This window comes from Anser anser (assembly GCF_964211835.1).
Source record: "Anser anser genome assembly, chromosome: 13".
Lineage (NCBI taxonomy): Eukaryota > Metazoa > Chordata > Aves > Anseriformes > Anatidae > Anser > Anser anser.
In genome coordinates, this window is record NC_139734.1 from 5,855,387 (window position 1) to 5,868,596 (window position 13,210).

The window sequence follows — 13,210 nt, forward strand, 5'->3', positions numbered from 1 at the left end:
ACTGCCTGATTAAGCTGAAATAAAATCAATTCATATTTGGGGGGAATTTTTGAGGTCTACTTCACTCAAAAAGAAGCTGAAGGAAATTTTCTCTAGCAATTAGTCTAAAATCTATGTGAGATCACACATTCCTTACTCTGAATATAAAGAATTACCAACTGCAGTAATAATTTACAGCCCCAGGAAAAAGCTAACATCCACTCTGTATTTTCATCTTATGCTACTGGAGATCTGACTTGTAAGTTTGTCAAAGCTACGACAAAATGCTTCAGTGGAACAAGATGATCTACTTTTAAAAAGTTTGCTGCTCCTCTCTGCAGAACTGTCTTTCATGAAACTGAACTTGTTTCTATTTTCCTTCTTGTCCCCCACAATTTTTTTTTCAGTCTGATACTTTTCAATCATGATTAAAAGGCATTTTTCAGTGTCTCCCACCAAATGCTCCTACTCATTTTTTTCAGAAGCTGGCAATGACATTTGTATCTTGCTTGGTGTTTTGTATTGGACTAATTATCAGGATTAAAGAACTACTGCTACATGCAAATACCATGCCACCAGCTGCATCGTGTGTGAATAACCAGGTAGGACGATCTGGTTCAGTAGTGCTGGCTTCCCCAACTCATTCGTTCTGTCCCTGCCCACCAGTATTCCACCTTGAAACAGCGCTGACATTAGCTGGCAACATGGAGCTTGTGCTAATTCACTATCATTTCTGTGCTGGAACTGTCATTAATATGCCACAAAACATGGAACTTGCCCATATGTTTGGACTTCAGGAAAATATGCCCTCCCTCCCCCCCAAAAAAGATATGAAAACTGTCAAGGAAGCAAGCAAAGATTAAAAATTTGTTATTTGAAAATAAAAGAGCTTCGGGACTGTTCGGCACTGCATTTCAAATGTAGGAAGCCTCTTCAGACTTAGGGTCTCCTAATACGAACGCAAGACAAGGGGAAGTCACAGATTGGTGCTCGGGTGTCACGAGTGAGCCTGAGCAGCAACAAGACACCAAGCTCTGCAGTGATTGCCAGGCAGCAGCGCTGGGGGTGCCCTGGCTGCAGAAGGGTGCATGCAGGGGCAGTGTCTGCAGCTATCAGGACTGCAGAAAAATGAAGCAGAGTTTCCGGACCTTTTCAGATTCAAGGAACATCTGAACTGTGAAACTGTATTACACTTCTGTAGATTAATTCTTCACTACTTGTTCATGCCCCTAATGAATCTATGGTGTTACACAGCACTGTCAGCTAGAGTTAAGAAACAAAATTGACATGGAGGCCAGTGAGCCTTGCTGATTCTTCACTGGAGCAGCACAGCAAGAACACTAAGTTGACCACGTGCTAAATCCCAGAAAGCTTGAGGCTTCAGCTCCAGCTTGTTGCAGCAAGAGGTTGGTGTTCAGGAGGCAAAACAGAGCAAAGGGAAGAAAGGCAAATCTGCATCTTTCCCTTCTTGACTGTTTTAGCTCAGGTGACAAGAGCAGCCTTTATGGGAGGTGGAATGTTATCTTATCAGGCTGTCCACATCTGGGTCAATGCATAAAACAAAGTAAGGAAGACAGTGAAAAGAATAATGTGGTGAGCTTTTCCACCATTCCTGTCACCCTCTGGATATAGAAAAATGTAATATACATTGAAATTAAGTCCCTCAACCAAGCAAAGTAAATTCCTCTTTCAGATAACCTGAGAACATCACTGGCCAACAGCAATATATCATCTACGAAACTCTGTCCAGGTTTGGAAAGAGAAGGCAAATCCAGAGCCAACTAATGAAATTGTTGTCAGCATTCTCCCTGGGTTCATGGCCTTTATTGAATCAACTTATAAATCTCTGGATCTGCAGGGCTTTTGAAAGGCTCTGTGCCCTTCACCTGAATTATGTCTTTCCTTTCTGGTAATGTGGGCAGAAGTTTGAAGTTCTGGGAATTGCTTCTGAGTCCCTAAAACATGGATAAATGAAGAAGGAAGAATCAACCGGAGGTCCTTCAGTTGTGAAGTATTTGCATGACTGGGATCCACTTCCTAGCATCACACAAGCATTTTCACTTAAGAAAATTGCTGGTAATGTGAAAACCTGGGATGCTGAGCATGCCCTTGTTCTCTTCTGCTCTGTTGTGCTGCTGTAGTTTCTGTGGCTCTTATGAGTTAGTGCCGAATGGGTGCCAGGGAGGGTCTTGTGGCTGGAGGAAACTAGGATGATATTATATTATTTCCTGCAGTTAAGAACTCCATGAGCCAGACGATACCCTCTAGCCTTTGTTTCACGTATAAAGGCAGTTAGTGGGAAAAGCTTTCAGAGCTAACAAACCTGGAAATCTCCGAAGGCTGTTCTTTGTAAGGGGCTGGGTTACAAAGAAATGGGATTCGAATATCTTTGAAACAGAAAATGTCGATGCCATAGAACCCACAACCCGCCGCCGCAGTCCAGGTCCTGTTGCCCTTGATTGTCAGCAGCCTCACGCCGTCACTGTGGCATGCTGAACCTCCTGGGCCATGACAAACCCATGTGCACATGGTTCTCCACTCAGTCCAACTCTCCTGAACAAACCCATGGAAACTAGAGAAATGCGTCATTTTATCCACCACCCACACCCCTCACACACCTTTGCATTCGGATGACTCTTACCTCTTTCTGGTGATACTTTATTGCTACCTTTAGCTTTGCCAAATCATGACATTTTTGGGGGTCCAACTCTTCACTCTGATCATCTCTGTGATTGAGAATGATCTCCAGTTCTCGGGAACTCCGCGCTTGGTCCAAAAGGTCCTTAGCAAAACGCTTGCACTGCTGGGAAAGCTCTTCATATTCAGCCTTGAACTCATTTTCCACTTTGCTGAGCTCCTTCAGCTCCCAGCCCAGTCGGAAAGCCGTCAGGATTGGGTCCTCGCTCGATAAGGCAATCAGCGAAGGGCTGGCTAAGGCTTTGTAGATGTTCAGCCTTGACCTGGAATGCCTCAGGCTGTCCACCTCCGAACTGGAGACACACTCCACGCAGTTGCATCTGATCTGGTGTGGGCGTGGAATCGTTACCCGTCTTTGGACAAGCAGTTTGATGATTTCATAGTTGTTGGTGTGAGCCGCCAGCATTATTGGGGTGATATCTGGAGTGAATTCTGAAAACTGGGTGTCCATCATCAAGGTTGGAACCTATAGAAAGGGATAAAGCACAGTCATGTTTCATGTGGGACAGCAGAAAGCAGACGTTTCTCCATCAGACTTTCAAAGTGACCTCATAACAAAACAAAGTAATAACACCCTATGTCCCTTAAATCCTATTGTGTCCATGTATATGTACATGCTTCTGTTATGGCAAAACCATTTTCATGACTCTGCCTCCAGAGCAGGATCGGTTTGGTGGAAAATCAGTTACAATCCCATTTGAATGCTCTATACATGAACTTGTTCTGAAATGGCTACTGGTTCACATACCGAAAAGTGGACTTTTGTAAGAAAAAGGAAGACAAAAGGCATAGGTAATTACACAGAAAGAAAGAAAAAAAGTGTACACTGAATAGATTTCCATAACTATCATTATTTCCATTACATATGTGCATTAGCAGGCCAAGGACCTACTCATAGAAGGCCCTGTACAAACCGAACCGAACACAGTTGAGCAAAGGTCTTCCTCACCTTTTCCCTACTGTTTTTATTTGAAATTACTTTTCAGTGGAAGGATACATTACATAACTGCCCTCGGAATAGATTTGTTTTTATTTTAATGGATTTGAAAAAATTTAAATGTAAAATTAATGAGCCATAGTCCACTACAAATAAGACACTCCAGGGCGTGCATTATTCAGCTACTGTTGCACTTCTCAAAAGATGAGCTTAATGCACACCCTGTTGTGTCTTATTACTATATGCAGAGTGCAAAATTAGACCGAAATGCTCTTACATCCCAAGCACGCAGTGTGCTTCCATTTGCAGCGCAGGCAGCTCTCTTTGTTGTGCGTTAATCATTACTCAGGCATACTGTACAGAGTGTGCCCACCGCTCCTGCCCTGGCAGCTGGCATCCTGCTGTTTGGGGGGCGATTGCTGGTTTTGGTGAACAGTAGGCCTGCTTCCCCTCGCAAATGTCAAAGGCGTTTCAGAGAAACGACTGTCAAAGAGTTCTAATGACGGGAAACATTACTCAGTCTGCAAAGAAACAAAAGTAAAGCGATGACAAACTAGTACGAGGCAACCAGCTAGAAATCCTTCGGTAGGCTAGATGCAAGACTGGCAGTGAGACAGCGAAGGTCGAAGCACCGAACCCATTTCCCTAGGAGCTAAGTGCCCCTGTAGCACCAAGGGGATGAAGACTCCTGGGCTGATAAACCCCTTTGCAACCCAGCTGTGAAATCTGTGAAATGAGGAGTGAAATCGCCAGCAGCCCACTGCCACACAGGTGTACAGAGCCTCTGCTAGCAGGGCTGGTCCCTGCAGGGTCAGGAGGGAGCCCATAAATACACCTGCTGGGGGAAAGCAGAGACTGGCAGAGAGGATTTGCTGAGGGTCATGCAGGGCTTGGTGTCTCTGTGCAAGGTTGGATGAAGGTATTTTAAGATCTGTGGTAACAAACAGCTGAGAGCAGCTCTCTTTGTAAGGTCTTTGACTTCCTTTCTTTTCCTTTGCTTAGCTGGGTTAGGTAGTTTGTTAAATGTCAAGAGAAAGGTGCGGATTCCTCTCTTCTTTCTCTCTTAGAAGCACTTTTTTAAGCCCTGGTGCTTGTATAACTCTATTTATCTTTCCTCCCCACCTTTTTCAGTCAGTTGCTGGCTGCTGGATTCAGAGTCCCTGCCTCCAAGGAAGAATGCTTCCCCCCTATCCCTCACTGTCAAGTTTAACGTTGTTTTCCTACATGGAAGTTACTGTACCCACAGCTGTAGAAAGGAATTTCAGCTTTACACAGAAGTTTCCTTGCTGCTCACAACAGGGAACAGGCCTGTGCAGACAAGGCTATGTTACAGGTGGGGATGGAGCTGGTCTCGTCTGCTGCTGTCCTGCTCCTGACGCTTTCTATATCTGGATGTAGGGCTCACAAAATAGTTGTCTTAAGGCCTGGAATTAGACTGAGGGTATGTCAAGTGATTTCTCACCCCTTATTCTGGTTCCTATCACAAGCCCTCCCCCCAAGAGCTCTGCTTTGTTAGATGAGGCAGCCGCTCTGTGGAAGATGTGTTTTCCTGGGCAGCTTGCAGCGCTTTAATTAAAAGGACACGAAGGGCAATGGCAGTGCAGAGAAACAGGGGCTCTCTGGGGTCTGGAAGCAGATCGCTCTAATGCCTCGAATCACAGGAACTGAAGCTTATTGCTGATTATAGCTGAGCAGCAAAACAAATCAGCAGAACACAAATAGGAGCAGTGCAAAGGATGGCTGCTGTGCCTCTTCCCTGTGCCCAGCTGATCCAAAGAGTAGGCACTGGCTCAAAATTACATGGCTTGCAGTGATTATTTTTGTTCCTGTCTTGTGCGGTGCTTTGATAAGTTGCATCTTACCGACCAAGCTGTCTTGTTTTAAAGATGGGGCTATGCAAAGCCTTTGCTCTTAAGGCTACATGCTGCCTGTTACCACTGGAGGGGCAGCAGATACTACAACCACGCCTTGTGTTGCTGATGTTTCTCCGCAACAGCTCTGACAGGTTGAGTTCATGTTTAGATCAGCTTTTTCTCTGTCTTGGGTTAACTTGCAGTGATGGAAGCAGAAAAGGAATAAATTATTTTACCCCAAGGTCCCTGCTAAGCTCTCCCAAGGTTATTCTCATTAAGTGACCTGAATAACAAATTCTTTTCCATTAACCTCATCACCTGACACAAGCTGTTAAGCTGAGTCCTTCAGAACCTTATTGCCAGCACTTGCACAGGGGTGTGTGCCTTGTTTGCATTTTATCCTGGTAATGTTCGCTTAAGATATTGATGCTACCGCTAACAGCGAGTGATCGAATGCTTGGTACCATCTTTCTTGAATTAAGCCTCATAAATGGAGGCCACTCACCAGTGTACCACCGCTTCTCTGAATGATGTTGCAGTGAGTGAAATATCACCTTTATTTAAAATGGAGGGTGTGTGTGAAACCAGCTTAGCTCCTTGGAGAAGAAAATGGAGGAATAGCTGACATAAAAGCACCATTTGGTACAGCTGAGCTCTCCTCTGAGCAGGAAAACAGAAGTTTTCTAGTAAACAACATGCTGCTGGAAAGAATCTGCAGATAGGAAGAACAGGAATCTTTGCTCATGTTAGTAACTAGTGTGGTGTAAAAGGAGCAGAAATACAAAGTGAAGGGAAAAAAAAAAACTAGCACTGAAGACCTGATGGCTATGTTATACGTCTTCTGGGGGTTTGGGCTTGGAGTTGATCCACTCTGAGTGTCCCCAGAGCATGTAGTCTGGGTTGGTGGTGGACAGCAATCCAGCTTGAGTCCCCAAGACTGCTGGGTGATGTGAACCAAAGCATGGTAAACAGGGAGAATGAGGAGTAGAAGAGAAGTAAATACCCAGGTTTAAACACTGAAAGGCTTCCAAGCAAGCTACAATGTTTATACGGCATCTGCCATCCATCTCTGCAAATAAATAAAGACAACTAGGTGAAAAGGCTGTTCTGCAGGAGAGAAATTGCTGGTCAGGTTCAAAATCTTATCTTTGAAGGAGCCTGGCTCTGTCTGCTATTTGGGGATGGTTTTCTGTTTTGCTTAATACTTTGTGCCCCTCAGTATTGACAGTCCTCCTGATAAGGGTCTGGTAAGGCTACCAGACAGTCACCCGTCATGTTCAGGGCTCCTTGGTGTTCCTAGTGCTCACAGCTGCCACCTCCCCAGAGAAAACCTTGGTGCTCCAGGCATGAAGTGAACAGAGTGTATTCAGAAAGCGAAGCCTAAGCATGAAACCCCTTCCTCCCAGCTTTTGTTCCTCTAACGGTAAGCTTCTCGGGCCAGAGGCTGTTTAAATACACATCTTGTTCGGAGATGCATTGAAAATGTTCATCAGGAACACCACCAGCTTTGCTTGAAAATAGCTAATAACACTTTCACTTGTTCCAGATGGAATCGCCACATTTTCAGGCCATCTCCATTCCCTAAACTAGCACTTCACCTGGACTAGCATAATAAACTGCATGTATAACCATGACAAACTGTAAATATACTGTCATTATTTTCAGCTAGTATAACCTTTTGATTGAGCTATATATTGAAGATTTTCTAATTGCCAAACAATGTTCTATTAAAAACAGACTCAGGCAATTTCATGGAAGACTTTAAATAAAATGCTAGCAGAAATGGAAGCTTGGTTAATTTACTGAGCAAGGATTTCCTATTTCTAGGTTGTTTTTCTATGTGCAGCTCTATGGGGGAAGTGCGTGTGCCATCCAAAAGCATTGTAACAGGCACGGCCAATTTTTGTCATACAAAAAAGATTTTGTACCCTGTCAATTCAGCGTGAGGCTCCGTGGTCAGCAGGAGCTTTAGCAGGGACTGATTTTATTCAGGATCACAGTCTTGTGGTGCTTGGAGATACAGCTCCGCAAAGAGAGGAGGAGAGACGGAGTCAGGGTAGCCAGACTGTGGATCAGCTGTGTTACTAGCAACAGGGTCTTGAAAAAAATGTATGGTGTGGCCGGTGTGGCCATCTGAATCCTGCTCCTTGCCTAAACCCATCAACAACTGATTTCACTGGTAGGACCCCACGGGCATTTCTTTCATTGTACGGGACTCTGGGGAAAATGTTACATGCTCCTACAAATGTAAGCTTTCATTTTAGGTGATGCAGCGGTGCTGATTTCAATAACTGAATGTCTTAATCAGGCATGCCTTGGGAGACATCTTGTATTTCTGAGAGTGATGACAGCATCTATATTAAAAAGGAGGTTATTTTTTAACTAAAGAGCAATTCATTGAATGAAATGTCATTTAGTTAATGAAGAATAATGAACATCACCAACTGATAACAAAGTAATGTACTTTAAGGGCTTTTGTATTGGTTGTGAACAAGTTCTTAATGCCAGCATAAAGCGTGCTTGGTTGTAGACATAATTTTAAACAAGCTCTGTTGTTACTGGACTCTTCTGGTAATTTCAAAAAAAAGTACATCCACTTGAAGAAAAGGCTCCTCCTGGAGCAGGTTCTAAAGCCTGCTCAGTGACTGGTATGTCTGGAAAGCCAAGTCAAGTCTCTGCCCCTCAGACTGATAAAGCAAAATCGAGAATTTACATAGATACCTTTTGGGCACCTTGTAGCAAGCCAAACACTGATCCAAGGTTACTCGATGATGCATATTAACATCGAAATATGTATCATTGAATAAAAAATCACTAGATATAATGCACTATTATTGAAATAATGCAAAAAATAAATTAATTTGATTCTTATGTAACTGAACTTTCTTCTCTGCAACCAGTAAACAAAGTACATTAATCCAGACATGTTAGCTCTAGACACTTCAAGTTGTAATTTGGCTTCTCATCCACGTGCTAGAAAATGGAGGTAGACGCAAGGGTTTGGTTATCAGAGCTAAACCCCAGTGTTTGGCTGTGGCAGAGCTGCATCCGAGCTCGCTGTGTTCAGCCACGTGTTCGAGAAATGCAGCACAGAGACTGTCAAAAGATGTCCCCGCTTATGGCTGATGCTACGTTATTTCTCTTTTTATTTGCGGATTAAAAAAGAGGAAGGCAGAGAGAAGCCTTCAGAAGGAAAGGATTTTGCAAATATGCATTTAAATGGCCTATGGCAACTCATCCCAGACAGAGCACTCTCTCCTCTGAGCCACTCTCCCGTCCTGATGGGGTGGAGGAAATGAGATAAGGCGGCTGATGACTAAATGAAGAGTGCACAGTGTGGACTCTATTCTCCAGACCACAGGGATGCTGCTGAAGAGTTGGACAGTTTGTGCTTGAACCTCTTGTATTTAAGTGCAGTCTTGAGGTCTGCTTGGCCCTGAATTCCTGTGCCTTGCTCCAGCTAAGAACCAAATCCAGTCTTGGCTCGTGTCTAAAGCGCTTGATCTTGCTTAGAGGAGGACGACCAGTGTTGTGCCACGAGCAATTGCACCCTCTTCTGGCTGTCACTTCCTCATCAGTGTAAGAATGGCTGAGAAGTTGATTGTAGTCCCAGTTTACATATTATGTCACATTATCTCTGAGAGGACCAACTATCAAACTAATCTTGGTTTTCTACTATGCTCAGGTAGCCTGGGGCTAGCTGAATAAAGACACTTGTCCAATTAAGAAGGGACAGAAGTTCTGGAGTATCACAAATCCAGACCTTAATGAAGCTGCTAGAGAAAATATGGCATAACAGAAATCAGAACCTGGATCACAGACTGCTATGGCTCTATTAAAACCTTCTCAAAATTCAGAAGTTCCCAGCTCCTTGCCAGATCTTTTTCCTGAGATCCTCTGATACGAACTCAGATGTGAGTCTAATATTGCTCACGTGGGTAAATTGAGTTCTCTCCCAAAGTTCAGACAGCCAGACTAGATAGTATGCCTGAAGCTGTTTTTTCCCCATTTGAAAACATAAAACTGTTTATGCATTTTTCACTTTTCTTTGTTACCATTTAAAGGGTTACTCTGTGACAAGAGCTGCTGTTGGGGGTTAAAAAAAAAAAGACAACCCTGATGATTTTTAATTTTGATTTTACATTTGGAAATTTGTTTTGCTAAAGAGTTACTTAATCCAGTCCTGCTAATTTCTTGACTACATTAAAGGCCTTGGAATGTCCCTGCCCCTTACATTATTTTATTTTATTTTATGGGTAAGTTCTTGCCTGACCTCAAACATGCTGAAATAAAGACAGTCCACGGTGAGCTGGAAATTTGCAGCCTGTGCCTTCAAAGTCATCTTTGCTTTATTATGGCTATTTTTCAAATATTTTCCAGGGTTTACTTTGGGAAGGAAGAGTTACCCAGCTTTTTAATTTTATCTGATCTCTGTATTTTCTGTTCTGACTTAGTGGTAACAAGGACAAGATGTACTAAAACAGTCCAATAATCATATTGTCTATAACCTTCCATGTCATCGTCTTTGTACACAAATGTCCCTATTTCCAATAATTTATTACTGTGTGCAGAGAGAGATGTTTCATTGGGTTTAGGTGAGGTAATATGTTGCTAACAGGGCTTGGAAAGGGAAAGCTTTCTGCTTGGGGAAGGGGGCTATGTTCCTTTTTGATCGTATACCTTAAAAAAAAAAAAATCAGCTTTCATCACAAGACAACATCACAAAGCACAGTGAGTGAGCGCACCTGGTGCCAGCCCAGTGCTGTCTGACATTGCACAAAACACATCTCAATGCTCACAAAGCAGGTGGCTGCGTTTCTTCCCATTTTGACTATTAGGTTCTGCTTTTTGGCATTGTTTTTCTGCTCACTAAGACTGTATGGATTCTGAAAAGACCCCAGAGTTTGTGCTAGCAAAGAAATGGCAACCCAGAGAGGTGGCATGGTCTCGCACAGGAATAAACTCCGTGGTTGTATCTTTCTCTATTACCACTGGGGCACTGAGTTCCTTTATTTCTAACCCTAAGCAGTTGAAAACACCCAGCGAATATACCCCTCGCTGCAGAGACTGGGTCTAACTCATCATCGATCTGCCTGAAGAGTATTTAAGTGGAGCACGTGAGTCCTCCCTCTTCCACAAACTAAGCACCAGCAAAGCAGGGCTGATCAGGGAGAATGCTCTTGTGCTCAGCTGATGCCTTTTTGGTTTTCCCCACTCTTGGAGCCACCAGAAGGCTCTGCCCATCGCACTCTGATCACTGCCCCATCACGGGGATGAACGAGCCATAAAGGTGCTGTTCTAATTTGCAAATGCACACAGCTACATTCAACAGCCTGATCAGAACTAGGGGGCTCCTCCTAAATCCCAGAGCTTCATTTCAGGGCAGCCTGTAATGTAAGTTCAATTTCCCCCTACAAACAAGCTTCCCTTTGACCATGTATCGCAACTATTTCAGCAGGCAGACTTGCCAGCATCTTCCCGTTTAGACAGCCATGTCAAGTGCCCTTTCTGGGTGTCAGAAATCACAAACCAGAGGCAAAAATGCTGTTACCTGATGTTGTGGGGCTGATCTAAGGGAGCAGCTAATGCTGTAATCGGGGCTCGTGAGTGAACTAGGCCCATTCGTGGATGCTGGGTAGGTGAGCAAATATGTTTTATCGAATTTAACACCTTAATGGGCAGATCTATAGAGATCAAAAGCTTACTTGTGTAGGAACACGAACAGGACTTTTTTCCTACAACTAGTTTGCTACAGGCAGTCCACGCAGCTGAGACCCTTATCACTGCTGGCACCAAACATGCCCTGTTGGGTGTGCAGAATGCTTCCTGCTGCTCACAGGAGCTCAGACCTCCAGTATCCACTCCATCACGCTGCACTTCAGCTTTCCTGAGCCGTGCTGTTAGCAGCTGACGCAGGCAAGTGCTCAGATCACTCCCACATACGAATAAAGAAAATTCCCCGGGAAGCATCTCCTCTAACAGCATGTCCCTGCCTTTCCTACCTGTCCACATGCTAGCTCACAAGCGTGACATGTTTGTGCATGCTGCGATGTGGTTCTTACCCTGACCCACCAGCCCTCCTAGGAAGTAACAACAGCCTTGCTGCTGGCCCTGGAGAAGGAGCCAGTGACTTATTTGCCACCGTCAGGGGCTGGAAGCCGGCACTGCAGCCTGCGAGCCTCAGCCCCGCTGCTGCTCATTAGCTCCGTGATAAGTTGCCAAGTTCCTGGTTTTGCCTCGCACCTTCTCGTGGATTTAAGATCACCTGGGGAGGAAGGCGGTGGGGAGGGAGGAAAGTCTCCCAGTTAGATGTAATCATTAACTGAAGTGATCTTTGATTTCGCTGTTTAATTAGATGGAATTCATTCTGAAGGCAGCCGCCAATGTCAAAGGCACGTTAACTATAGCTGTGAATTATTACTGCATCAATAAAAATAATGAAAAGCCTAGATGCTGGCAGAGCCATTAGGCTTTGGAGCAGTAACAGCTAGTTTGCTGTTTTCAGACACAATCTTTCTTCCTTATTGTGCCTTTCAAATATTTTCATATTGAGAACCCGTGGCTGGTTTTTCTCTACTGCTTCAGCTCTGGCTCCAAGTGCACCCAACCAGGTCCAGCCTCCCCTTTTCACTTTGGACCTCTTGTATCAACATGGAAACAGCTGGTTTGAGTCACACCAAAGGGCACGGTATCTGTACGGAGTCATACCAACCAGCCTGCTAGCCTCTCTGCTGCTGAGTTCTTGCAGTGGAGCACTGTAAGACCAGGTCAGACCTACAGACTTCCGTGACACGGGTGCCCAGGTTTCAGCAACCCAACGTCTCAGCCCTCCGTAATCAGCTGAACTGCTTTTTAAACTGATGTAAGAACACAAATACTGCTTGCAAACTACGGCTAGCGCTGCAGAAGGGCACTCTGGGCTTTGATCCCTTTGCAGTCCTTCATGCCTCTGTAATATCTCATAGCTGTTGGCATCCACCTAGTCCATGATGTCCCAGAAGCAGTGTAAGCACCCAAAATATGTTACCGCTGCAGAAGGAAGGCATATTTATCTGTATCTGAATGCTCTCCCTGCATCCATCCTCAGCTCATGGGTTGGGAGCTGGTGCTATGAGGCTCAGCAATTTTAGCTGGTAAGTCCACAAGTCTCTCCTTTGCCTTTAACCTTACTAAATATCAAGGAAACAAACCTTTTACTGAAGGAGATGGGGTAACATTTCTCGCAGCTACAAAACCCAGGTCCTTTGGTCCTACCCCAGGCACCTCTGCAAGTGACACAGATCCATAGTAACTGCTCAGCCAGGACATGAGGAATACCAGCAATTTCTAGAACTCTTGATTGTAGAATCCAACTTTTATGCCATGAGATCCCTGAGAACTGACCTGCTCCTGTCAGTGACTGCATCGGTCTGACAATGCTAGCAATGAGTCTGTCCATCCAGAAAGTATCAAGGGCTGTTGGAAGTAAGAACGCAGCTTTGCACTGGACTGTGCATAGAGGAAGAAGAACCCTAAGTGAGTAGGAAAAATCAGTTAAATCACGCTGTATCAAGAAAGTTACTGGATTTGGGCAAGGATAAAATGGTTTAATGCACCATATAATTTCTGGTTCACAAACGATTGTTTCTTGGCTGCTGATCTATGATATTTACACTCATGACAACAGATTTTTCACTCATCAGTTCATTTAAAAGAGGATTTTTGAGGTCAAATGTTAAGTTTGCAAATACTATCAAGTGTAGCA

General features: G+C 44.2%; 1 protein-coding gene and 1 long non-coding RNA gene across 4 annotated transcripts in view; one reads left to right on the forward strand and one right to left on the reverse strand.

Moving 5' to 3' along the window:
* Positions 1-13,210, reverse strand: part of TRPC5 (transient receptor potential cation channel subfamily C member 5) — a 99,871-nt gene that overhangs the window by 51,892 nt on the left and 34,769 nt on the right. For all 3 annotated transcript variants that reach the window (XM_083797343.1, XM_083797345.1, XM_083797344.1), the window contains exon 3: positions 2,621-3,142. In XM_083797343.1, coding sequence (XP_083653469.1) covers positions 2,621-3,142 — 522 coding nt within the window. The remainder of the gene's footprint in view (positions 1-2,620; positions 3,143-13,210) is intronic.
* On the forward strand, positions 3,168-9,475 carry LOC310880914. Its single transcript, XR_014571986.1, has 2 exons — positions 3,168-6,889; positions 7,013-9,475. It is a non-coding gene; the product is annotated as an uncharacterized lncRNA (long non-coding RNA).